Source organism: Eschscholzia californica, unplaced genomic scaffold (assembly GCF_041429995.1).
Source record: "Eschscholzia californica isolate CP2 unplaced genomic scaffold, dmEscCali1.0.p SCAF_3, whole genome shotgun sequence".
In the NCBI taxonomy this organism is placed as follows: domain Eukaryota; kingdom Viridiplantae; phylum Streptophyta; class Magnoliopsida; order Ranunculales; family Papaveraceae; genus Eschscholzia; species Eschscholzia californica.
Genome location: NW_028238420.1, coordinates 63,016,649 through 63,040,202, shown reverse-complemented (window position 1 = coordinate 63,040,202; position 23,554 = coordinate 63,016,649). Strand labels below are relative to the sequence as shown.

Below are 23,554 nucleotides of genomic sequence, written 5' to 3'. Positions count from 1 at the left end.
TATATGTTATGACACGGTTGAAAACGATGTTATAATGAAAAAAGAAATAACAATTAGTTTCCAGTAACGATATTACCGAACTTCTAAAAGAGAAATAGTTTGTGGTATTTACCCGTTATAGCTATTGTGTAAGTACTATTTTTTTTCCGTATGCTCTTAAACTTGTAATTTGTTTCGATCTTAAAATGTATATTACCTTTTTAGTGCCATATATACTAAATTAGACTATACAACTAATACTCCTCACATCTCATAAAAAAAAAAAAACTAATACTCCTCACTATTTCAACTCAACACACAAAAAGAAAAGCTAATACTCCTAACAGGACTAGGGCCAACCCTAATTAGTTATTAGATAGACTGAAATTTTATTTTGGATCTTTGGTTACTGGCTTTAACTTCTCCCATGAAAAAACACTAATAAAATAATCAAAGATTCCAAATAAACTTTGTTGTTCATTAATCTAATCCAGAAAAAGATAATGTACTAATTTTCAAGTTGTATCAGGTATATGCTTTTACTGTTTCACACTACGAAAATGATACTCTGCCTGATATCTAATTCAACTAGAATTCTAACCAACTTAAGTGGACGAGCAAGATTTAGAGAAAGACATTAATCTTACTTCTCTCTAAATCCTAACCGTCTACCTAAGTCGGTCGGGATTTTGGTGGCTTCAATGTGGGGTAGAGTATCACTGATGTTCACACCCCACCCCCTCCATAATACAATAACAATTTGATAACCTATCCGTATACATATCCGAATATTCCTATATGGTTGGTGTTCAACCTATTGTCTCTTCACATGTCCATGAGAGAGAAACAAGAGAGAGAAAGTCTCATAAGAAACTTCTTTTGAAGCTGCAAATGCATTCATACTTGTCCACACCATGTCTCTATCAATTCTTCTGGTTTCTTCAACATCACTCTGAGCTTGAGTTTACTCAACTCTAAACTACCTACCAATAGTCATTACATGAACAAACTCCTCCTTTGAAATGGTGAAATCGACTTCGATCTCTAATAACAACTTCTCTATTATAAACTGAAGATAAAACTTTTGAAAAATTATGACAATCAACACATATTCGAAGATTCTTCGCTATTCTAATCTTCGTGTTTGGTGGAGTTGTAAGAACTGCAAAAGCAATAGCTAATTTTTCACTATGATAAGTTAGTGCATTTCCTTTCTCTTCTCTGGCCAAATTGTGTAACTCTGATGATAGCTCAGCAACATAACCTGCAAGTTTTAGTTGCCTTTCGATCTCAATGAGTTTCTCATAAATCTCATGTTTTCGAGGATGATTATTATCGTCGACAATAAACTCGTGAACTTCACCATTGATTTCAGTTGTACTACAACCAGGGGATGTTTGAATTCCTTTCTCTTTCATTAACTTCCTCACATTAGCTACATTCTGCCAGTCCCCAACAGACGCGTAGATATTCAATAACAATACATAATCTCCAGCTTCTTGGGCTTTTAATTCGATCAAATGGGAAACGACTCGTTCCCCAAGTGAAACATGACCATGAATTCTGCAAGCTCCAAGTAAAGTTCTCCAAATCGTTGAGTCGGGTTTAACCACCATTGAAGTTATAAGCTCATATGCTTGATCAAGTAAACCAGCACGACCTAAAAGATCAACCATACACCCATAATGATGAATATTTGGTGATACTCCAAATTCCTTCATAGAATAGAATATATCCAAACCTTCATTGACTAAGCCGACATGACTACAAGCTGAAAGTACACCCGTAAAAGTTTGATCATCGGGAGAGATACCCATTTTCCGCATTTCTCCAAAAGCTTCGATAGCATCTCTACCATGGCCATTCATCGCCAAACCCGAAATTACTGCACTCCAAGTTACCACATTTTTATTAGGCATCCCCTGAAACACTTGAAATGCTTTATCAAAGCATCCACACCTAGAATACATAGCTATTAACGAATTACATATTTTAATGGCATCTCCATAGCCATGATCATTAATGTATTTATGAATCCGTTCGCCAAATTCTAATGCACCCAAGTGAGCACAAGCTTGGAGGAGAAGCAAACATGTAACATCATCTGGTTCAGACCCAAACTCAGATTTCTGCATAAAATCAAATATACTCAAGGCATCACGAGTTCGACCATTACGAGTATAACAAGAAATCAGAACATTCCAAGTAACAGTATCTCTTTCAGTCATTTCATCAAATACTTTACGAGCATCAACTCCATTATCACAAGTAGCATAAAAACTCATCAATGTAGTAAGTAATTGACTATCTGATTCTTGCCCATCTCTTAAAATTCTACAATGAATTTGTTTACCACCAACTAATGACCTAAGTTTAATACATGATTTTAGCATAAAAGAGGAAGCAAGGGGGTTTGGATAGATACCTGTTTCTCGCATTTGATTATAAAAATCAAAGCTTTTCTCAGGAGAAGTACTCTGGGAGTAAGCTCTGATCATGGTATTGTAGTGAGAGAAAGTGGGTTTTGGGATTTGAGAGAAAATTTGAGTAGAATAGTTGATATCTCGAGATGGGGATAGAGCAATCAATGATAAGAAATTAGTTGAGATTAATTGTTCTTGAATGAGAAATGTACGAATTATGTGAGCGTGGATTTGAAGAAAATGGGATTTCTTTGAACATGATTTCATAAGTGAAAGTATTGGATTTGAAGATCCATTCATGATGAAGACAAGACTATTATGTTAGAAAGGAAAGAAGGCGAAGGTTGGTTTAGCAACCAGCTGATTTGAAACTTGTTAGCACTCTGAAAAGTAGGCTTGATCTGACTCGTTTGTTTTCTTGGACCTGTTCAGACAATTCAGATTCAAAAAATCTGTTTTCGTCTCGTATTCAAGATATTTGTTTTCGTCTCACTGACTGGTGATGATTAGTCTGAGTGGATAATTGGGTCTGATTTTCGACACATTAGAGTCAGATCCAGACAATAAGGAAAAAAACCACTTGAATGTGCTAGAAGAGGTTACAATTTAAAACCTACCATTGACCTACACGAAACCAACGGTCTCCATTTCCGAGTCAGCTCTTTCCCTTCATGGATATTTCACTCTTCGTGGACGGTTGATTCCTATTTAGTCTGAGATAGAGTATATTTCGGTAGTAATATCTATCATTTTTCCTTAAGTAGCTTTTCTGACTGTGAGTTATATTTATTTGCTTACTTATATCTATATCCGAGATCTCCAAAAGTGAAATAGTAACCTTGATCTCGAATTTAGTCGTATATTTGAACTTGATATATTCTAATGGAAGTACACCTGAAATAGCTATTTGGTTGGATGTTGAATGTCGCCATAATGTAAGAGAACCATACAAAATTTTATGATAGGTTCGAGTTGTTTGGTCCTAGCTACAAATCTACAATACATTCACAAGCTTGAAACAGTTTAAAGATTACTAACGCAGCAAGAACCCATGTTGGGAAATTGCAATTTCAAATGCTTCCATTCTTTCTCCTATTGCAAACCCGTTTCGGTCATACGAAGCTATTTCGTTTATGTTTAGCTTGATGCACGCTTTCACCAGCTCTTCGCCTACCCTTTGAGCAGCTTCCTGCATTTACAAGTTTGCCCACAATCGTGAATACCGATAAAAATTTAGTTACTACTTGCCTAGTTAAAGTAAAATAGTAAAGAAAAGAAACCGCCACGTTTACTTCTTTCAGAAAGTCAATCTTATGGGAAAAAACACGGTCTTTGTTAAATGGTTTCTCAAATGTCGAATACTAATAAAACCATCCAACTCAAACTATGAATTATTGCACATCGCGTGTGAAACTGTAGGAGTGCATATCATCGTTCTTAGGGGTTCAAAGCGGGCCTTGCCACCGCGGAAATGGTCCATTTAGGTGACCCATTAGCCAGGCACACCCGTTTGGATATCAGTCTGTGGTGCATTACTACGACTTCCTTGATTTCGCACAAAATGGATATAACCCCCAAGTCTGTGAGAAATCAACTAGATAGAAAAGGGATTGTGAAAGAAATGCTTACGATTGTAGTGCAGGAAGGATCGTCACGAATATGCTTTTGTAGAGTAGTTGCATAAAATAAACACTTCTTATTCTGATCGTCGACTAACATTGCATATAACTGCTTGGTTGAACAGAAAACAGAGAGTCTGGGCCTTCTAGACGTGCCGTTAAACTGGTAAGCAGGAAAACAACATGTAATAAGATATGAACATTCTGAGTTCAAGATTCCAATATATACTAACAGCTTACCACAAATTTGGAATCATTGTTGATGATCACAACTATCCATACTACCTATACTAACATATTTTTATTTTCGATGTTTAGAAACTATTGCTCAAGATAGAATAAAGAAAGGGTAAATATTGAAGGAACAGCACGTTAGTATGTCTAGTAGTCATAAATGCATATCATCTGAGAGACACTCAGGAATGCCGACTCCAGCTTGGGCGCAGTAACACGTAGCTACAATTAGACCCTTACCATATGCCATTTGGGTGTGAATTCGGAGTACTGATATAGAGACACTCCGTGAAGCTACTCTAAAGTCTACTAATTTGCGGAGCTGAGTTCCCCAATCTTGGCTCGGGCTATTCCCAGCCGGATCGTACTCAGTAGCTACTCACAACTCGGGCTACCCACTGAGGGACTTAACTATTTTGCTTTAAGATGGGAGGTTTGGAAGCTAAAGAATCAAATACTGCTCATCATATGAGAAGAGAGAGTGAAACATTATCGTTGTCATACAATCTCCAACCTATCTTTACTCTCTCAATTTAAGGCCTCGCTCGGGGATAGTTTCTATCATTTTATGTCCAATTGAGATGAAATACTTAGATGAGTAGGAGATGATAAAACCAATGGTCATATTAAGAAGTAAAACCCGTACCTTCTTTTGCAGTCTTCGGTTCCTGACTTTGGGACTTTCTTTACGAGTATTTGCTCTTGCTTGAATCACTAATGACTTGAAAGACGAATCTATCGATAAAAGAGTAAAGCAATATTTAGTTTAAAACATTGAATCAAATGGAATCATGTCAAATTGTTAACTAGTGATAAATAAAGTAATTATTTACAATAAATGGGTCATGGATCAAATTGCATATGATATAATAATAATAATAGTACAAGTTGAAAACTTGAATTCGAAAAACAACCCTCACTTACTCTTCAGATTCAGGGGAAAGCAGTTAAATTGATGTGGGCGAGTCCCAAAGAGAATGGAGCTACTGAAGTTTGAGGTAGGAAGAATAGTCAGAAGAGCCAATGCCATTCCTTAGACCAACTGAGCTTTTGAGTGAAGCAATTCTTCAAACACTTAACGGACATCAATTTCAAATTTGAGAATTAGGAGGAGAAATCAGTTACTCTTTAGTTTCGACTAACAAATTTGTCTCGAAATTAGGGTTCGACGAAATGCAAGGAAGGGTCAAGGGTAGTATAACTCAAACCATCAGAAAAATTAATTTCAACTCCATTTCAGAAACCCAAATCATCCTCCGAAACTCCAAACCTAATTTAAAAGTTGTGAACTGAAATTGAGCTTCAGTCTGAAATTGACGTCAGAAATGGCGTCAGTCATGAATGGTGAGATATCAACCGTTCATTATTGGACGGTTGAGATTAAACCCAGTTGCTATATTCATTCACAAAACCCTCAATTGAGAGAGACATATAGAGAGTCTAGAGAGAGAAAGAGAGTCGCCGGAGCTCGGTGTCGTCCAATTTGCAGCTCGACCCAGTACTGATAATCATCGTTTCTTTCTTTTCTGGGCTGGTATTGTTAGCAGAGACTAGAGACAGAGAGAGAGAGAGAGAGAGGGAGTTTTAGAGAGAGAAAGTGAATATGTTGTATGTTATAGGTCTAGGTTTAGGGGATGAGAAAGATATAACACTGAAAGGGTTAGAAGCTATAAAGAAATGTGATAAAGTATTCATGGAGGCTTACACTTCTCTCCTCTCTTTTGGTCTATCTTCAAATGGTCTTTCTTCACTTGTAAGTAGTTTCTTCACTATTTCCATCATTTGGGGTTTCATATTTTGATTCAATTTTGTCTTTTGATTCAAATTTTACTATTATTTTTATCTTCACACAGACAATATAACTTCATTTTTGTATTGGGTTTTGCAGGAAGAGTTGTATGGCAAGTCAATTATACTTGCAGATAGAGAAATGGTTGAGGAAAAAGCAGATGATATACTGTCGGAAGCTCGCGAGTCTAATGTCGCTTTCCTTGTTGTTGGAGATCCTTTTGGGTATGTACATTCATTGATCATTTCTTCAATTTTAAGTTATTGTACTATTTTTAGCTTTCAGATTCAATGATTGGAGATTTAGTAGTGTCATTAAGGACTAAAGAACTCATCTTTATGAATAATTTACTTGTTTCAAATATCGTGATGAGTTTGTGAAATAGTTATCTTAGCCTAGAATCCTAGATTGTGGAGTTCTAAGCTACTTGTAGGAGTTAAGAGTAAGATAGTTCAATTTAACATCAGAGAGATAGTTCTCAAGTACTATACATTGTATACAAAGGAAACCCATATATTAGGTTGATAGGATGTATGGTTAATAAGGTCAAACCATGGTTTATCTTAATTCATGTATTAAGTTGAAGCTATAAATATGGAATGCAGAGCCACAACTCATTCAGACTTAGTAGTTCGAGCACAGAAATTGGGTGTAGAAGTAAAGGTAGTACACAATGCTTCAGTAATGAATGCTATTGGACTTTGCGGGTTGCAACTTTACCGTTACGGTGAGACCATCTCGCTTCCTTTCTTCACGGACACATGGAGACCAGACAGTTTCTATGAGAAGATCCAGAGTAATCGGAAGCTTGGTTTGCATACACTCTGCTTGTTAGGTAAGCTTCTTACTGTACATTATTGATCAATTTGTTACCTTTGGACCGGTGGCGGTTTCTTCATGCTAAGGTTCACTATGAAAATATGATTGTATCTTGATGTATGAGTGATTTTTTGCGTCTTTGTGGTATGTGGTTAACATAATCATCTACTGATCTAAAGGTTCCTACAGACAGTCTTTTTCTATCTTGAAAAAGAACTTCTAGACTGCTTTTATGCATACCATGATCATTCTTTTAGCTGAAGGTTATGCTGACTTGCTGAGTGTTAGTTCTTCGATTTTGACTGCATGGGCCACTGACCAGTGGCCCTCTTGACTTGTTCATATCTAACCAGATCGGGGTGGGGCCAGAGGTTCTAGGAATGCTCAGACATCCAATCCGATATGGATTGTATAGAGAATTACCTTTTTTTATATTTATAGAATAAAACAAAAAGTTGAAAAAAAATCTTTTCAATAACCCACCGCTTTGCCTAGCAGCACGACGCTTGTATAGCTCTCCTACAACCTTTTTTCACGGTTTAGGCTGGCCCCATTTCGCTCACCGCTACTATATCACCACTTATCTGAGCCGAGTAGCTAAGCCGAGTTCCTGCCTGAGTTTTCACTTACTTTTATGTGTGTATGTCTGTGAGTGTATAAAAATATCTATAATATTTTAAGCGTAGGCCATAATCTCTTCTCTTACTTCAAGTTGAATTCTAGCAATCACAGTTATAAATATAAGAACTAACCCGGGATCGGTGTGGGATCCGCTAAGGCTACCTTTGAGCTCAATCCAGTGCCCCTACACTGGAGGACTGGTCACTCCCAATTACTTAGGTTAATAGATCAATGTAATGTTACATTGTTACTACAGCCATCCGATATGCAAAAAACTTTTACTGTTTTCTCATTGAAGAAATTTGTGGTTGCCGAGAAACCTATAAAGAGAGAAGTCCATACAGTTTCAAGTTTTTCGCCATATAGTTTTTCTTTATCGTCTTGGGTTATATATGACCATGGTTGGTATACTTATTGAACTGTCCATGTGAACGTTAGTTGCTTAATCTATTTATAGAATGAAAGATTCGAAAGATGTTATTTGCAAGTGACTTAGGTAGAAACTTGAGACATTATTTTGTTAATTCTTGGGTCAGAAACATAACTGAACTTGTTTTGAGCTGCAGATATACGGGTAAAGGAACCAACTCTTGAATCCTTATGCAGGTAAATCTTAGTTATTCTGATTAATGTTAAATGATAGATTTGTCTTCTTTGCCTAGTGATGCCTGAATCTTGCCTTTAATTTGTTTCCAGAGGAAGAAAACAGTACGAACCACCGAAATATATGACAATCAATACTGCCATAGAACAACTGCTAGAGGTTGAGCAATCACGAGGACAATCTGGTAGTATTCATATATTTTTCGGACTCTTTTACTTTTCTTTCATAAAGCTCTAAGTATCAGGCTACTTCCGGAATAGCTCCTGACTTTTGATGAAGCAGACACTTTAGCCCTCAGTTTTGTTTAGTAAACCTTTTGCCTGCAAAGTGACGATTCTGTCAGTTGTTTGTGTGGTACTTTTAGTTCCTTCAAAGTTTACGCCTTTGTCTCTTTACTACTTTCTCTCTCACGTCAGTCACTTGTCTCAAGGAAATTATATCAAGTTAACTCGATCTTGGTGTTGCTTTTTTGTTGCAGCTTACGATGAAAAGACAACTTGTGTTGGTTTTGCGCGTATTGGAAGTGAAGATCAGAAGGTAGTAGCAGGACCAATGAAGGAACTACTGAAGGTTGACTTTGGAGCGCCTCTTCATTGCCTTGTCATCGTAGGGAAGACCCATCCGGTGGAAGAAGAAATGTTGGAGTTTTATACTCTCAAATAATCATCTCAAGATCCAAAATAGAAACAAGAAATTCCTCCAGAACTCAGTATTGCCCTGGAGTCTTGTTATTTTTTTGCTTACAACTTTTTTCTATTTGAAGTTGGCATATGTACACTAGCATGTATCATCATCATATAGTGCTGATATAACTAGAGAATTGAGAGAAGTTTCATATCTATTAAGAAGAGCATGTCTTAGAGTTTTGGTGATGATGATTGTTCCTTTCGTTTTCTAGTTTTGTGTCGATTTCTGGTATAACAGTTGAGATTTTCTGTTGCTCCAAAACACATATCAAGAGAAAATTGATGAATCAATCCTACCCGTTGATTGAGATTCCCTCCCAAATCAAATTTTGTGGCATTGTTTCATAGTTAAGACCATGAGGGGCATTTTAAAGGGTTTCTCTAACTAGGGTTCATCATCATTTGATTCATTTCTATCACTGTCTTCATCATTTATCACGTGTTTAACCTTTTCAAGCCTTGATTTCTTCTTCTGCTTACAATTTTTAATTGGATTTAACTGTCAACCACTCGTTACAACATCCAAATTTCCTCCCAATTCTCAACCTCAAAAATCTAAACTCTCACTTCAATCTCACTCATTACAATTTTTAATTTCAACTTAAACCAACCCCACAATTGAAGAAGTCATTTTATGCATGAGTGATTATCATTTTCCACGTTTTCTTGTTCTGGGTGTTTATAAATTTGAACCTTCTCTTCTGGGTTTTGCTTCATTTTCAGTTTCCACATTTGGGTTTCTCTCGACCAGTTTACAAAACCAGAAAAACAAATGGGTTCTTCTTCGTTTATAATAGGTATGGGAATGGAGAATTCTGTTCTTTTTCAGTGTGGGAATTCTCATATTCTTAGGCCTAGATTTCATTCTTCTGTTTCCAAATGTGGGTTTCTCAAGGTTGGAGATGGAGCAAATTTTCATGGGTTTTATTTGGAGGGAGATAAACTAATCAAAATGGGTAATAAAAAGTTTATGAGAGCTATTGGGAAGAACTCTTCTCAAGAAAACCTAAGTGATGAATCAAATGATAGATTTCAAGCTACAATTGAAAAGAGCAAAAAGGTGTTAGCTTTACAGAAAGAGCTACTTCAACAGGTATAAACTTTTTATGAGAATTTTGTGTTTAAACCTAAGTGGGTCTCTACTCTCTACTAATAAATGCATATCTAATTTTGGTAAAAACTTGGGGTAGTTTGGAGATACTTCAAGGGAAATGCTTTTTCCCCTCAACTTTTATTTGGAGTTTTGTTATGGCAATACTCTGACCATATAAGTTTTATCAACTATTTTTCGAAAATCTCATTCATTTAGAATGAACACTACATGTTATTCCACTATGCTTTGGGTAAGTTTGTAATATGGTATTAAATATGGATTTGGGTTATTGGATATCACTTGACTTGCATAGTTTCTTCGGATGCCACTTGTAGCATAGGTTGAATTTACAATGATTTTTTCGCCACTTGAGGTCAAATTGCTTCTCATCTATCTATGATATATTTTGTGTTCTTCTCTCTTTTTTGTTGATCTTTTTTCTCTTCTTTTACGTATCTTATCAGTCTTCGTAGTTGACTAGATAGTTATTTATTCAAGCTTCTTTGTGTTTCTTGTTCTTACGAGTTATGTTCATGTACCTCAATCGAGTTAGGACTTAAGATTCAATAGATTATATGTTTTCATTCAATGTGAAATGGATTGTGTATTTGGTATTTTTCTCCTTCAATTCCATGTCTTCTAGTTCAGCCTAGTTTAGTAAACGTTTTAATGTACCGTTCATCAGTCATCGCCTTTGCCTTGTCCTGTACAACTGTTTCAATTTAACTTATCTTCTTACAGATTGCAGAACGGAGAAAACTTGTGTCTTCTATAAGAGATAGTTTTATCGACCCAGAAGATGATTTACTTCCTCATAATGATACGAATATACCTAGCCCGAAAATGGATGTAGCTTTCTTTAGTGAAGGTGACCCTGATCGAGAATCTACTAATGCCTCTTCAGCTGGAGTTAGTATTCCTAACAGTGTCGAAGGAGAAAATAACCCGGAGCGAAATAAGCAAGTTCATTCAAATCTTAATTTCCGAAAGGAGTCCAAAGAAACTACTCCAAAAGAATTTGAATCGGACATAGACCCGCCCTTTCTTCCCAAAACCTCAAAAACCTTGATTTCAGAAGGAAAGAAGCTCGAGGAATTAGTCGAAATGAGTTTAGAAGAACAGAGACACGAAGCAAATGGAAACCCTGCAGGAGAAAACACAGAATCTCCTCCCTTGGCTGGAAGCGACGTCATGAATATCATTTTGGTATCTGCTGAATGTGCTCCTTGGTCCAAAACAGGTAAAAATTATTTGGTTTGGATACAAGGTGGCCCATGAATTAGTCTCTTTTGCTCCCTCATCTTCTTAATGATTTGTTGGATCATAATAAGCATGTTGGCAGCTACAAGCTTGCACTGGATAAGGAAAAAAAATGAGCATGCCTACATTTTTGGTAGTTTTTGATTTTTGTTGATATCTTAGGTGGGCTAGGAGATGTTGCTGGGGCTTTACCAAAGGCATTGGCTCGGCGTGGACATAGAGTCATGGTAATACTATTTTACGTTCACTAGTTTAACCTAACATTATAAACTCTCGATACACACTAATTTATGTATATCACCATATCTATAATATGTAAGTTTTGGAGTTAGGGAAATGAGAAATCATAGTTGACCACATGACAATGTTCAGAGAACTCAATATGTTAAAATCAAACTCGATATTAAATATAAACTTATCAATTGGGTACTTAAAAATCATTAAGACCTCATGGAACTCCTTACTGTAATTGATGTGGTTGAAACTTTTAACTGTCAGGTTGTTGTACCATTTTATGGGGACTACGCTGAACCTCAAAACACGGGAGTGTGCCGCAGTTATAAGATAGAAGGGCACGTAAGTAACAGCTGATGCACTTGAGACAATATTACATTCTTCTGATGCATGGCTTAAGAAAATAATTTTGTGCCATACTGATCTGTGCAGGATATGAATGTAAATTACTTCCAGGCGTATATTGATGGCGTAGATTTCGTTTTCATAGATAGCCCTGTCTTTCGTAATATCGAGAATAATATATATGGAGGAAACCGAGAGGTGAATTCTTCTAAATCCCGTTAGTAGAATTTTTACATATCGTATAATTTTGTCTAACTTTTATGTAGATTTAAATTTCACCAATATCTTTGATTTCAAACCCTATGCAGGACATATTAAGGCGCATGGTTTTGTTCTGCAAGGCAGCCGTTGAGGTATGATTCTAAACCTATTAACCACAACAAAAAGATGCTTCAAAAAGTTTAAATGGACACTACCTACAGATATAATCAAATAGAAAGAGATGAATTCTTTAAAAACTTCGAACGATACATGTTTTATGCACAGAGGGTGACGGAAATACACACAAGTCACTTTTGGCTAGGTAGTTTTCTGAAATACGGATTATGGTACCAAACATTGCAAAGATATTTGATTTTTGACTTCTTCATCTATTAGGCAATACTAGTACGATTTTGTGCAATTACAAAGTCTCAATTTATACCTAATTTACATGATTGCGAGTATCTAATTGCAAAGAAAACACTAAAAAGGAGCATCTATGGTCCTTGTTCACAAACCCCGTGTTTCTTATTTGGAAGTTAATAGATAAAGTGATACTAGGAAGCAAAAAAATGTGTTCATGTTTACGAGCGAGAGAATGATGCTTAACTCAATTCCAGCTGAAATCTGACTTCGGAAAGGTTTACAGGTTCCTTGGTATGTTCCATGTGGTGGGGTCTGCTATGGAGATGGCAATTTGGTTTTTATTGCTAATGATTGGCACACTGCATTATTACCAGTATATCTGAAGGCATATTATCGTGACAATGGTTTGATGACTTATGCACGGTCTGTTCTTGTGATCCACAACATAGCCCACCAGGTTCATTCCTCAGACTTTCTGTTCTTCGGTTTGTTATATATATATGAAGGGTTTGTTACGTCATATATCTTGGGGACATCATAAGGACGGAATATGCACTTGAAGGCCATCAAAGAGAACCCTAAACAGGCCATGATAAGAACCTTAGACAGGCCATGAATGTCTTGAGGGTAACTTGATATTAGCATTCAATAAATAGAACCATTTCTAACTATAGTTTAATCAATAAATCTCAACCAGGGTCGTGGTCCAGTGGACGATTTCTCGAAAGTGGATCTTCCAGGACATTATATGGACCTGTTTAAATTGTACGACCCCGCGGGTGGTGATCATTTCAATATTTTTGCTGCTGGAATAAAGTCAGCAGACCGTATAGTTACTGTAAGCCATGGTTACGTCTGGGAGTTGAAGACTCGAGAAGGTGGTTGGGGTCTCCATGGAATCATAAACGAGAATGACTGGAAACTAAAGGGCATCGTGAATGGAATCGATATGAAAGAATGGAATCCACAAGTAGATACTCATCTAACCTCCGACGATTATACAAATTACTCTCTTGAGACCCTCGACGGTGGTAAACCCAAATGCAAGAAAGCGCTACAAAAAGAACTCGGTCTACCCATTCGTGAAGATGTCCCTCTCATAGGTTTCATTGGGAGACTTGACCACCAGAAAGGTGTCGATCTGATAGCCGAAGCCATACCCTGGATGGTTGATCAAGACATACAGCTTATCATGCTAGGCACCGGAAGGCCAGACTTGGAAAACATGCTAAGGCACTTTGAGGCCCAACACCGCGACAAGGTAAGAGGATGGGTTGGTTTTTCGGTGAAAATGGCACACCGAATAACTGCAGGTGTAGACATTTTACTAATGCCATCAAGATTTGAGCCTTGCGGATTGAACCAGCTATATGCAATGAATTACGGGACTATTCCTGTTGTTCATGCTGTTGGTGGGCTTAGAGATACAGTCCAACCTTTTGATCCGTATAATGAATCCGGGTTAGGGTGGACATTCGAGAGGGCTGAAGTAGATAGACTTATACATGCATTAGGGAACTGCTTATTTACGTATCGGGAATATAAAGATAGTTGGAAGGGACTCCAGAGGCGCGGAATGATGCAAAATCTTAGTTGGGATAATGCTGCTCAGAATTACGAGGAAGTTCTTCTTGCTGCTAAGTATCAGTGGTAACTTGTACAACACACGAAATCTGTAGTTTCGTCGTTTACCTTTTGCCTGTGTAAATAATAACGTGCAAGATAGAATGTTTGTGTCGTACAAAGGCACAGGTTACACCTAGTAATGTACATAGTTTCCTACCATTTGAATTCTTTCTAATCTAGATGGAGTGCTATACCATATTTTGGTCCATTTCCTAAAGCTAATCTAGTTAAGGCATCACCAAGGAGGGGGAAGCTTATGTCCATTACTGACTAGCTTTGGCTCTACCGGAACTAAGCCAACCTCTTGATTTCACCTGATTAGGTGTTTTTCTAGTTTAGTTTCACTCGATGGAATCGTCATTCAACCATAAATTCAAATGAACATATCGCAATCCTTTCGTATTACTAAACAAAAACAAATGACCTACCGATTCTTTTTTTCCCACACATTTAACATTGACCCGAACTGAAAGTACTATTTTTCTCATCGATAATGATAAATGGGGCGAAAATCTCAGCCTACCCAAACACGAAACCAAGATAAGCTACCGAATTTCCAGTTTTCACACAGAAAATGAGAATTACACCATCATACAATAGAAATCGACTTTCATGTGAAAACGACTTTCCCAGCCCCATTTCCCCACCTAACAAACGGACCCTAAATCTTTGTCCTATTTCATGTTTGGAGCGGCCTTGACTTTTCAACCCTTATAAGTTTTTAACTTTGTGGTGCCCTTATAATTGTGTGGTGCCCTGATGGTTTAGCTAATAAAACACGTGTATGACCCAGATTCCTCCGTTATACCAAGCTATTTTGAAGTTTGAACTAATCCACAATTCCCACACTCACAGTCTCACACAAAATATCTCCATCAATCTTCTATATAAACCGGAGATTTTAACACTCTAAAATACCGCTTGTATCATCCAACGGTTCCAACATCTTTATCATGTTATTATATAAATCTCTAGGTTTACCAGCTTATTAGATAAACATCAGAAAAAAGGTTCTAGATTCTTCTACAATCTTCCTGTGGGCGTTTCTTTCTCTCTCTTATAATCCACTCAACCTTTCCCAAACCACTTTCTCTCTATTGTCAAATCAATTACCCTTTCTTTCTCTCTCTCTCTCTCTATACTGGTTTTTCACTATCTTCTCATCCTTCAATGGCTTCCCCAAACTCGGAATCAGATTCTTCTTTCTTTGAGCAACTCATCGGATCAAGAAACAGAGATCTTTCTTTCTTCTTACCTTTCTTATTGGGTATTTCAAACCAACAACAAGAACAAGATCAAGAACAAGATGAAAATCAAGAAACAGGAAGAACCCAAGATAGAATTATACTGATTAATCCTTTTACTCAAGGTATGACTATAATTGAAAGTAATCGAAGTTTTGATGCTCTTCTTAATGGGATTTCACAGAAAGATGGTTTACCACCTGCAACTAAATCCTCCATTGATGAGATGCCAAAGGTAGAAATAACAGAGAAAGATTTAGAGTGTGCTATTTGTTTAGATGGATGGGAAATTGGTGGGGAAGGAAGAGAAATGCCTTGTAAGCATAAATATCATTCAAATTGTATTGAAAAATGGTTGGGTATTCATGGATCTTGCCCTATTTGTAGATATAAGATGCCTGTTGAAGAAGATGGGGAATTGAAGAAGAGAAATGATGAAGAAGCAGAAGAAAGAAGAGGTGATAGAGAGATATGGGTTACTTTTTCTTTTAATAGGAGAGATTCAAATTCAACTAATCTTGATTCTTCTTCTTCTTCAAGTCATAGTGAAGAAGAAACCCATGAATGAATCTTCTTTAGTATTAAATGATCAAGAGAATTAGAGCTGGTTGGAATTAGGGACTTTTTTGTAAATAGAAATGAAGATGAATTTTTCATCCTTAATTTTTTTTTTTTTTGTTCCTTTTTCAATTAAGGTTTGTAAGAAGAAGCTTTTTCTTAATGAATGTTTGTCATAGTTTTAGATTTTTCATTTTATTTTCTCCCTCAAAGTTCCATTTTTACCTGCAAGGATTATCCAATCTTTCTAGCTTGTGTTAAGTGACTATGGTTTTTTTATTAGACACTTCTCCACAAGATGAGTGAGAGAGCCAGGTATATAGACTTGGTCTCTGTATCTTACTAGTCAAATTAGTGTTTCAGTTTAACCCTTAATTTCACTACTCCTGTTATCCCTATTTGGCCAGAAAAATGGTTGGCCACATGCTGAACGGTCGCGGCTCCGATAGATGGGTTGACCACATGCCGAATGCGGCTCCTCCGATAGATGGGTTGACCACATGCCGAATGCGGCTCCGATAGCATGCCGAATGCTAATGTAGGTGACGGTGGCGGGCACTTTTCTTCTTCGTAGGGTGCCTCTGATAGATGGGTTGACCACATGCCGAATGCTAATGTAGTTGGCGGTGACGGGCACTTTTCTTCTTCTTAGGGTGCCTCCGATAGATGGGTTGACCACATGCAAAATGCCTCCGATGGATGGGTTGACCACATGCCGAATGCTAATGTAGTTGGCAGTGACGGGCACTTTTCCTCTTCATAGTGTGCCGTCTTCTTCATAGTGTGCATCCAACTCATCAGTATTCACACTTTTCTTCTTCGTAGGGTCCGTCCGAGGGAGTTGGCAGCATCAGTATTCACACTTTTCTTCTTCATAGTCTGTCCAACAGAGTTATTAGTCAAGAGAGACTATGGAACTGTAATAGACCTGCAAACAAACAAAAAGACAAGTAAAAACGTAGATTCAGACATCAAAGCGGCGTCGGTCGATGCTTAGTTGGCAAAGGTAGAAAACATAGTAAGTTGATGAGCTTAGTTGGCAAAGGTAGAAAACATAGCAAGTTGATGCTTAGTAAGCAAACGTAGAAAACATAGTAAGACGAGAAAGCAAAGACATATGATGTTAAAAGTATCACCGTGTTGTGAGTCAAAATGTGAATTGACTCTCTTACAGTTGTGAGAGTTTCGACTCTATGAGGAGTTAACCAGGGTACTCTATCGGAGTAGAATTGGATGTAGACGTTCGTCTAGAGGAATCAACTAGAAAATAACTAATGTGTAGTGTTTTGAAGGAGAGAGTCCACTTCTATTTTTAGCCGTTTAGAAGCTCATAGCACCCTTGAAAGGTTAGAGTCTGTCAGATTCTAAAGACTTGGAGTCAAGGATGAACTCAACTCTCAGAGGAGAGTTATTTGATGTGTTAGTCTGTCGTCTATAGTAGTTTGATTGTACCATTACACCGCCTCAACTTTGAGTTATTCGTGGTCAGAGATGAGTTTGAGATGTTTGAGGCAGCAGCATGGCTTTGCAAGTGGGAAGAAGATTCATGAAAAATCTTTTGGGTTGAAATTGATTCTGTAATTTATGGACATAGCAGACGTTTGCTAAAAGGATGCTTAGAGAACTGCCACCCTCGATGATTGTGACTTTTGGGACGGTTCTGATCAGATGGATGGCCAAATCCACTTGAGCCAATGGGCTTTAATGGGTTAAATTAGATTTCCTCGAAGAGTAAGCGTCCACTGAGACATTCGTATTTGGCTCAGATAGAATTAGGTAGAGTGGATTACGTTCACCACCCATTTAGACTACTGTTGTGCCGAAGGGCCCAAGACTATTTTTGGCCAATACATTAAACAAATTAACTAACAATCTGATTTAATGAAGAAGGTACATTTTTTTGGACAAATCAAGTTCAAAACTCAGCAGCCCTGCTGCTCAATTGGGTTGTAAACTTTTAGGTTCACTCCCAGTTATTCACTACAACACAAACTGAGCTGCAAAATCTAAGTTCACAAATTAAGGAGTTTCTAACTCAGTTCTGTTTATTATTCTCAAATTCTAAAATCTGTCTAGCCTTTGTATGTTACCTCAGTATTTTAATCTTATGAGAAGTATGTAATAATATGTACATGTTTGTATAATGAATTAAAAATTGTTTACATATTTGTGCTGAACAACACAATGACATGTTCAATTAAGCAAAAATGATAAGACGCCCAAAAAAGTAGGACAAATCTAGGTCGGAATTTGACAGGGAACGGCCTAGATTCAACCCACTTTTATCTTTGTTTTTCTTAAAAATCTTGTTTTTCTTAAAATAGTGGGTTAATTCCCAACTCTTCACGCCGGGTTTTAAAGTGGGTTGAATCCCGGCTATTCACACCGGGTTTCAAAATGGGTTGAATCCATGCCGTCCACGACATATTTCAACCTACATCCGTCCCACTTCATTGGACAAATTATCATTTTTGTTTCGTTGAACATGTCATAGTGAAGCTGCCTACGTACCCACGAAATGAAAAGGGATCAAGCATCACGTAGTTCTGTATCCTATTACCTAGTTACATCACCATAAGTTTCTTTGCAACTTAAAAGAATAAAACTTCAAAAGACAGGTTTTTTTCTGAGAAGCGACAATGCTCTATTTCCTCTTCAAATGCAACTGGCAGCCCTTGTTCTGCAACCTCTACTTGTGTTTGGATTCTTAAAACAATTCGAGCCTGCTGCAGTAATGCGTTGGCGCACAATTCTGGTCCGCGGTTTAGCTTGACATAAATTAGTAACTCCGTCCTGTGGAAGACCTTTAAAGTCAATCGTCTTTATGGTTCTTTGTTTTTTCTGTATTCTTTCATACCCATCATGAAGGTTTCTCTTGCTGGCTTCAAGTTTTGCTTGGAGTGCAAACTCTTCGTTTTTCTGAACTGCGTCACTTTTATTGTTGGTGGTAACTAATAATTTTTCCTCTTGCTGCTCCATCTTCATATTTGTGGTTTGTGCTTCTGCGACTACATGTCGCGGTGATTGATGTTTCTTAGATAGATATTTTAAACGAAGAGTGACGTTATTGGAGCACTTCAATACAATATGTTTCTGGACAAATTCAACTCCATCTTTGTATATTACTTTTTCATTAGGAGTTTCAGGGTGATTCTTAGTAGTAGCATTATCTTTGTCGATCCACTCATCTACGACAGTTTTCCATTTAGTGACGAGAGTTCGAGCAAGTTGACAGATTTTCTTTGACTCTGATTTCTTCTTGATATCATTAACAACCCTTCCAATCTGAGTAGCCTGTAAAAAGATAAAATCATACAGTAAGTAGTTGGTAATGTAAAAAAGTAGGGCTAAACCTTATATAAATAAACCTAACTCTGACCTTTGAACAACAATAACATGATACTCTGTTTAACATTATAGAAATTAAACTATAGAAAGGTTAAGCCTTGTTGATTCTAATAACCCAAAGTAAAGAAAAAAAACAAAGAGAGATGAAATTAGTAGTGTTATAGTATACATACTTGAAGGATATCGAGTGAGATAGGAACGTGTAGAAGAGATTCAAGAGCTCTCAACAACTCCATTTCAGAGTAGTTGTTGTTGTTGGAATCACATAGAATGTGTTTTATCTTCAAAACTTCATTGGTAATGGTCATCATCTTAGTCTCCTCCTCCATATCTTCTTCTTCTTCTTTCTTGTTGTTGTTTTCTTGATTTGACAATGGGGGAAATTAAAGCAGATAGATTATGAATGAATAAAGTAGTTGAGAATGTGTGTCTGAGTGCTTGATTGATTAACCTATTTATAGGTTTTGTTTTCCAATGAAACTTTCTATTTTGTGTCTTGAGTCTTTAACGGCTGAGTTTGTTTCTTTCTATTTTGACTTTGTTTGTTTCTAATTCTTGTGTTGAGTCTTTAACGGCTGTGTTGAGAATTAGGAGTATTTTGGTTGTTACAAAAAGTTATCAAAATGGTTTCTATTATTCTATAATATAATGTGTTTCTATTATATGTTTTCCATTAGGGGCGGTAATTATCAAACCCAAAATATGGGTGATAATAAGAATGGGGCGATAATTATAAGGCCCAAAATGTGGGACTCAAGAGAGAATCGGTCCCAGTCTGAAATAATAATGAGAAAAAAATCCACTTGGTCAAATTAGCTCATTACCCTCGTTTATATATATGTGTGTGTGTTTCTTGTATACTTAATTCTTCACCAACTTTCAACTCTCGGAGGTTGGACTCTAATAGTTTAAAATTAGTTGTTCGTTGTATAATCGTAACGCCTTGAAGTTCTACTCTTCTGTCTGTCTAAATATCAAAAGAATTGGACTTGCGAAAAAAGACAAAGAGGTACTAATAATCTATTACGCAAGTACACGCTGGTATGACTTGTCAGTCATCACGCAAACTCAGACCTTCCCCATGTGACTACCTATTGAACCAACCAATGTTTCGTGTTGGCCTCACTCCTCCGCAACAAAAAAAAACTAGAGTTCTACTTCTAAATTATGACACTTCAGAGTATTTTGTTTGTTACAAAAAATTATCAAATGGTTTCTATTATTCTATAATATAATGTGTTTCTATTATATGTTTTCCATTATATGTAATTCTTCGTCAACTTCATTCACATTATTTCAACAAAAAAAACTTCATTCACATCTCCACGAATTCTATGTTGGACTCGAATGAGCTAGATTACTTCTTCGTTATGTAATGGCAACGCTTTGATGTTGCCAGAAGTTTGACAACATTTAGTAACCCAACAGGTGGATAAGGTTGACGTAAACTCCAAAACTATAAATAATGTTATTGGGCTTGAGACTATTGTTTAGTTGGGTTATAAACCCGTTCTTGTGAGAGTTTGAAACAAACTGTTATCATGCTTATTACATCTTTGATGTATCAATGCCATTGTAATGAACTAATGACTATCTTAGATTGTAAAGAACAAAAAATTGGGCTTCCGAAAAAGGGTGAAGAGGGTCTTATTTATAATTTGAAGTTTATCTCTCCACAACTTTCTGTAACCGATGTGGAATAATTCTTAACACACTAAATAACGAAGTAGTTTTACCCTATTTAAACAAAAGTAGAGAACGAAGTAGTTTTACCCTATTTAAAAAAAAAATGAGTTTCAATTAGTCCCATGAGATCCACGCTTAAAAGGACATACGAGTTATACGCCTCTATTAACTACCAAACAATGAGAAGAAATTCACTCATTTGACTCTTCAAATATTTCACTATCAGTTTTCCTCCAATGTTCTATGTTAATTGGTGTTTTTGAGACAGTAGATAGAGGTAATTGCACTTTATATTTCCAGAGGAATTTTATGCAAATTAGTTAGAAAGATGATGGGGATAAAGTGATTGAAGAACATATGTCTAACATGTTATCTTCTAAACGAAAAGAAGATTTTAAGATGAGAGTTGAATTTCGTTTTTTTTCCAGATATGATATCAGATGTAAGATGTTTGCTTTATGTTTAAGAAAACATGAAAATTTAGTTGGATAACGGGTTAAAAAAGAGTCCACAAATTTCAGACTTTAACCAAGTCTAAAACAAAGATCCAATATCTGAAACGTCTCAAATGACACTTATACCCTTGTGATTTAGAAAAATCTCATTTCTCATATTCAACCATCACCACGACCACAAACCACGAGAAGAGACCATGCCACAACTCAGACCGCAATACCACCTCATATACCACAACACCACCACCACCAAAGACCACACAACCATCACTGGCACATACCACAAGGACCACACCATTACCATCATAAGAAAATCTGTGACCTCTCGTTGGATCTAGCGCTCGTCATCTTGTTCAAACCCTCATCAGATCTAGTGAGTGTTATCGTGATGGAGCCCTCTCTAGATCTGGCAAAGGATTTCCTTGTTCAAACCCTCGTTAGATTTGACGAGGGCCATTCACTCGAAACTCTCCCCGAGACGAGGGTTTATCGCTGTTCACTTTCAGTTAGAGAGAGAGAGATGAGAGACTCGCATTGGGTTTCCCTTTTTCTTATTCATAACGGGAGAAGGCAAAAGACAAATAAAACCTAATCTGGTTGTGTGGGGGTTCTTTATTTTCTTTCAGACAAGTGAGAAAAAGAAAATACATTTTTTTGTCAAAGATATCAATTAGGATATAAATGTCAAAAATTTTATTATAACATATCAAATATAGAAAAACAGAATCTTATTTATACAATAATTCGGTCAATTCAGATTCAGTCAATTCACTTCAGCCAATTCATCAGATTCAGTCAATTCACTTAAGCCAATTCATCAGATTCTTAGACACAAAAAACAAACACAATTTTACCCTAGCAATTTTTACGATCTTAGTGAACTTTTACTACTAAAAAATTCTATTGATCCCAAAGTATATTTTGTCCAAATCTTATGTCGACTATGTCAATATAGAACTAACTATTGATTCAAAAGCTCTTACGCCCCAGTTTTTTTCTTTTTTTTTTTTTTTGTGAAAAGGCATATAGCCTGCAATTATTCATTAAAATTCTCAATGACAATGTGGGATTTCTCCGTCAAATAATTAGCTTAAAATGCATCTTGGAATTTGTATAGCATCCCAAAATCTATTACTACTTCTTCAGCAAAAAAAAAAAATCTATTACTACTGGACATAAAAAAATCCTTTGCCAGTAAGTGTGCAACTCGATTCAAATCTCTCGTGCAAAACTGGAAAGAAATATTAGTTAGGGAGTTACGTTCCACCAAGATATCCATAATTATTGGTCTGATTTTTCGTGGAGGATGTATTTCCGTTGTAGAGCATGCTTTGATCACCACCAAAGCATCGCCTTCAATGGTACAAGGGAATCGATTCACCTTTTTTGGAAGTTCAACAACAAGTCTTGCCGCATGAGCTTTTGCCACCATTGCAAATGGAGCTAAGATGTAGCTCACTTCAACCATGATAATGTCTCATTTACTGTCTCTACAAATCACAAGAATGGTAGCCTTTCCTTCTTTAAAGGTTGCGTTAAAATTTGGTTTCAATTTACCACTTGGCTCACACACTAGTTCGTTTGTACTTTTTTTGTTGTTGCAAAAGTTAGTGTGCACTAATTGAGGGGAAACTGAGTGTTTGTTATTGGCACTTATTATATGATTTTAACTCATAAATTGAAAGAAAAAATTATAAGTGCAGTAAGTGCTAAAAAAGACTTATTTTGGTTTTGAGTGTTTGTTTGTTCACTTATGTAAATGATGGCAAAGTGCAAAATTTAAAATTCTGAGCTCGAATTTGGAGCTTCCTGTTACGCTTATTTTATAAGTGCTTTAAGATAGATGTAACTTTTAATCTAATTCAACAGTGACAAATTTATCCTGAATAAAAAAGTGCAGACACAACTTTATCCTAACAATTTTTACGATGCTTGTGAATTTTTACTAATAGAAAATTCTATTGATGAAAAAGTATATTTGTCTGAATCTTGTGTCGATTGTGTCAGTATAGAACCAAGTATTTATCCAAAAGCTCTTACACCCAGTTAGTTTGCACTTACTAAGTGAAACTAAGTGTTTGATTTTTGCACTTATTACATGATTTTTCACTCGTAAAATGAAAAACTATATTATGATCATAAATGCATATTAAGTGCTAAAAAGGACTTACTTTGTCTGATAAACTCAAAATTTCCAGAAAATAAGATAACATAAGAAGTTGGTTTTGGAAATCCAATTTTACCAACTAAAATTTTCTAGCTGGATATTTTGGCTACCTGTATATACAAGTAACCTAGGTCTATACATTTTAATATAGAAAGAATATATGAGAGAAGAAAATAATTAAGAGAAGATGCAAGAAG

General features: G+C 36.4%; 5 protein-coding genes across 5 annotated transcripts; 3 read left to right on the top strand and 2 right to left on the bottom strand.

The window, feature by feature from the left end:
- Positions 1-436: 436 nt before the first annotated feature.
- Positions 437-2,702, bottom strand: LOC147553099 (Pentatricopeptide repeat (PPR) superfamily protein). The gene has a single exon (XM_086667225.1). The coding sequence runs from the start codon at positions 2,700-2,702 to the stop codon at positions 963-965; it is 1,740 nt and encodes a 579-aa protein (XP_086523351.1). The 3' UTR covers positions 437-962.
- On the bottom strand, positions 437-5,656 carry LOC147553098 (Ribosomal L18p/L5e family protein). The gene is made up of 5 exons (XM_086667228.1): positions 5,180-5,656; positions 4,902-4,990; positions 4,032-4,184; positions 2,405-3,591; positions 437-2,108 (listed from the first exon to the last, which is right to left on the bottom strand). Exons 1-4 carry the CDS (start codon positions 5,283-5,285, stop codon positions 3,436-3,438), a joined length of 504 nt encoding a protein of 167 aa, XP_086523354.1. The 5' UTR covers positions 5,286-5,656; the 3' UTR covers positions 437-2,108; positions 2,405-3,435.
- Positions 5,635-8,960, top strand: LOC147553097 (Tetrapyrrole (Corrin/Porphyrin) Methylase). The gene is made up of 6 exons (XM_086667226.1): positions 5,635-6,008; positions 6,144-6,268; positions 6,650-6,879; positions 8,051-8,090; positions 8,181-8,272; positions 8,567-8,960. The coding sequence occupies exons 1-6, from the start codon at positions 5,859-5,861 to the stop codon at positions 8,749-8,751; spliced, it is 822 nt and encodes a 273-aa protein (XP_086523352.1). The 5' UTR covers positions 5,635-5,858; the 3' UTR covers positions 8,752-8,960.
- Positions 8,961-9,029: 69 nt separating this feature from the next.
- On the top strand, positions 9,030-15,894 carry LOC147553095 (granule-bound starch synthase 2, chloroplastic/amyloplastic-like). Its single transcript, XM_086667223.1, has 8 exons — positions 9,030-9,867; positions 10,609-11,107; positions 11,290-11,354; positions 11,626-11,703; positions 11,794-11,904; positions 12,015-12,059; positions 12,557-12,730; positions 12,971-15,894. The coding sequence occupies exons 1-8, from the start codon at positions 9,547-9,549 to the stop codon at positions 13,925-13,927; spliced, it is 2,250 nt and encodes a 749-aa protein (XP_086523349.1). The 5' UTR covers positions 9,030-9,546; the 3' UTR covers positions 13,928-15,894.
- Positions 15,070-15,894, top strand: LOC147553096 (E3 ubiquitin-protein ligase MPSR1-like). The gene has a single exon (XM_086667227.1). The coding sequence runs from the start codon at positions 15,070-15,072 to the stop codon at positions 15,709-15,711; it is 642 nt and encodes a 213-aa protein (XP_086523353.1). The 3' UTR covers positions 15,712-15,894.
- Positions 15,895-23,554: the final 7,660 nt, after the last annotated feature.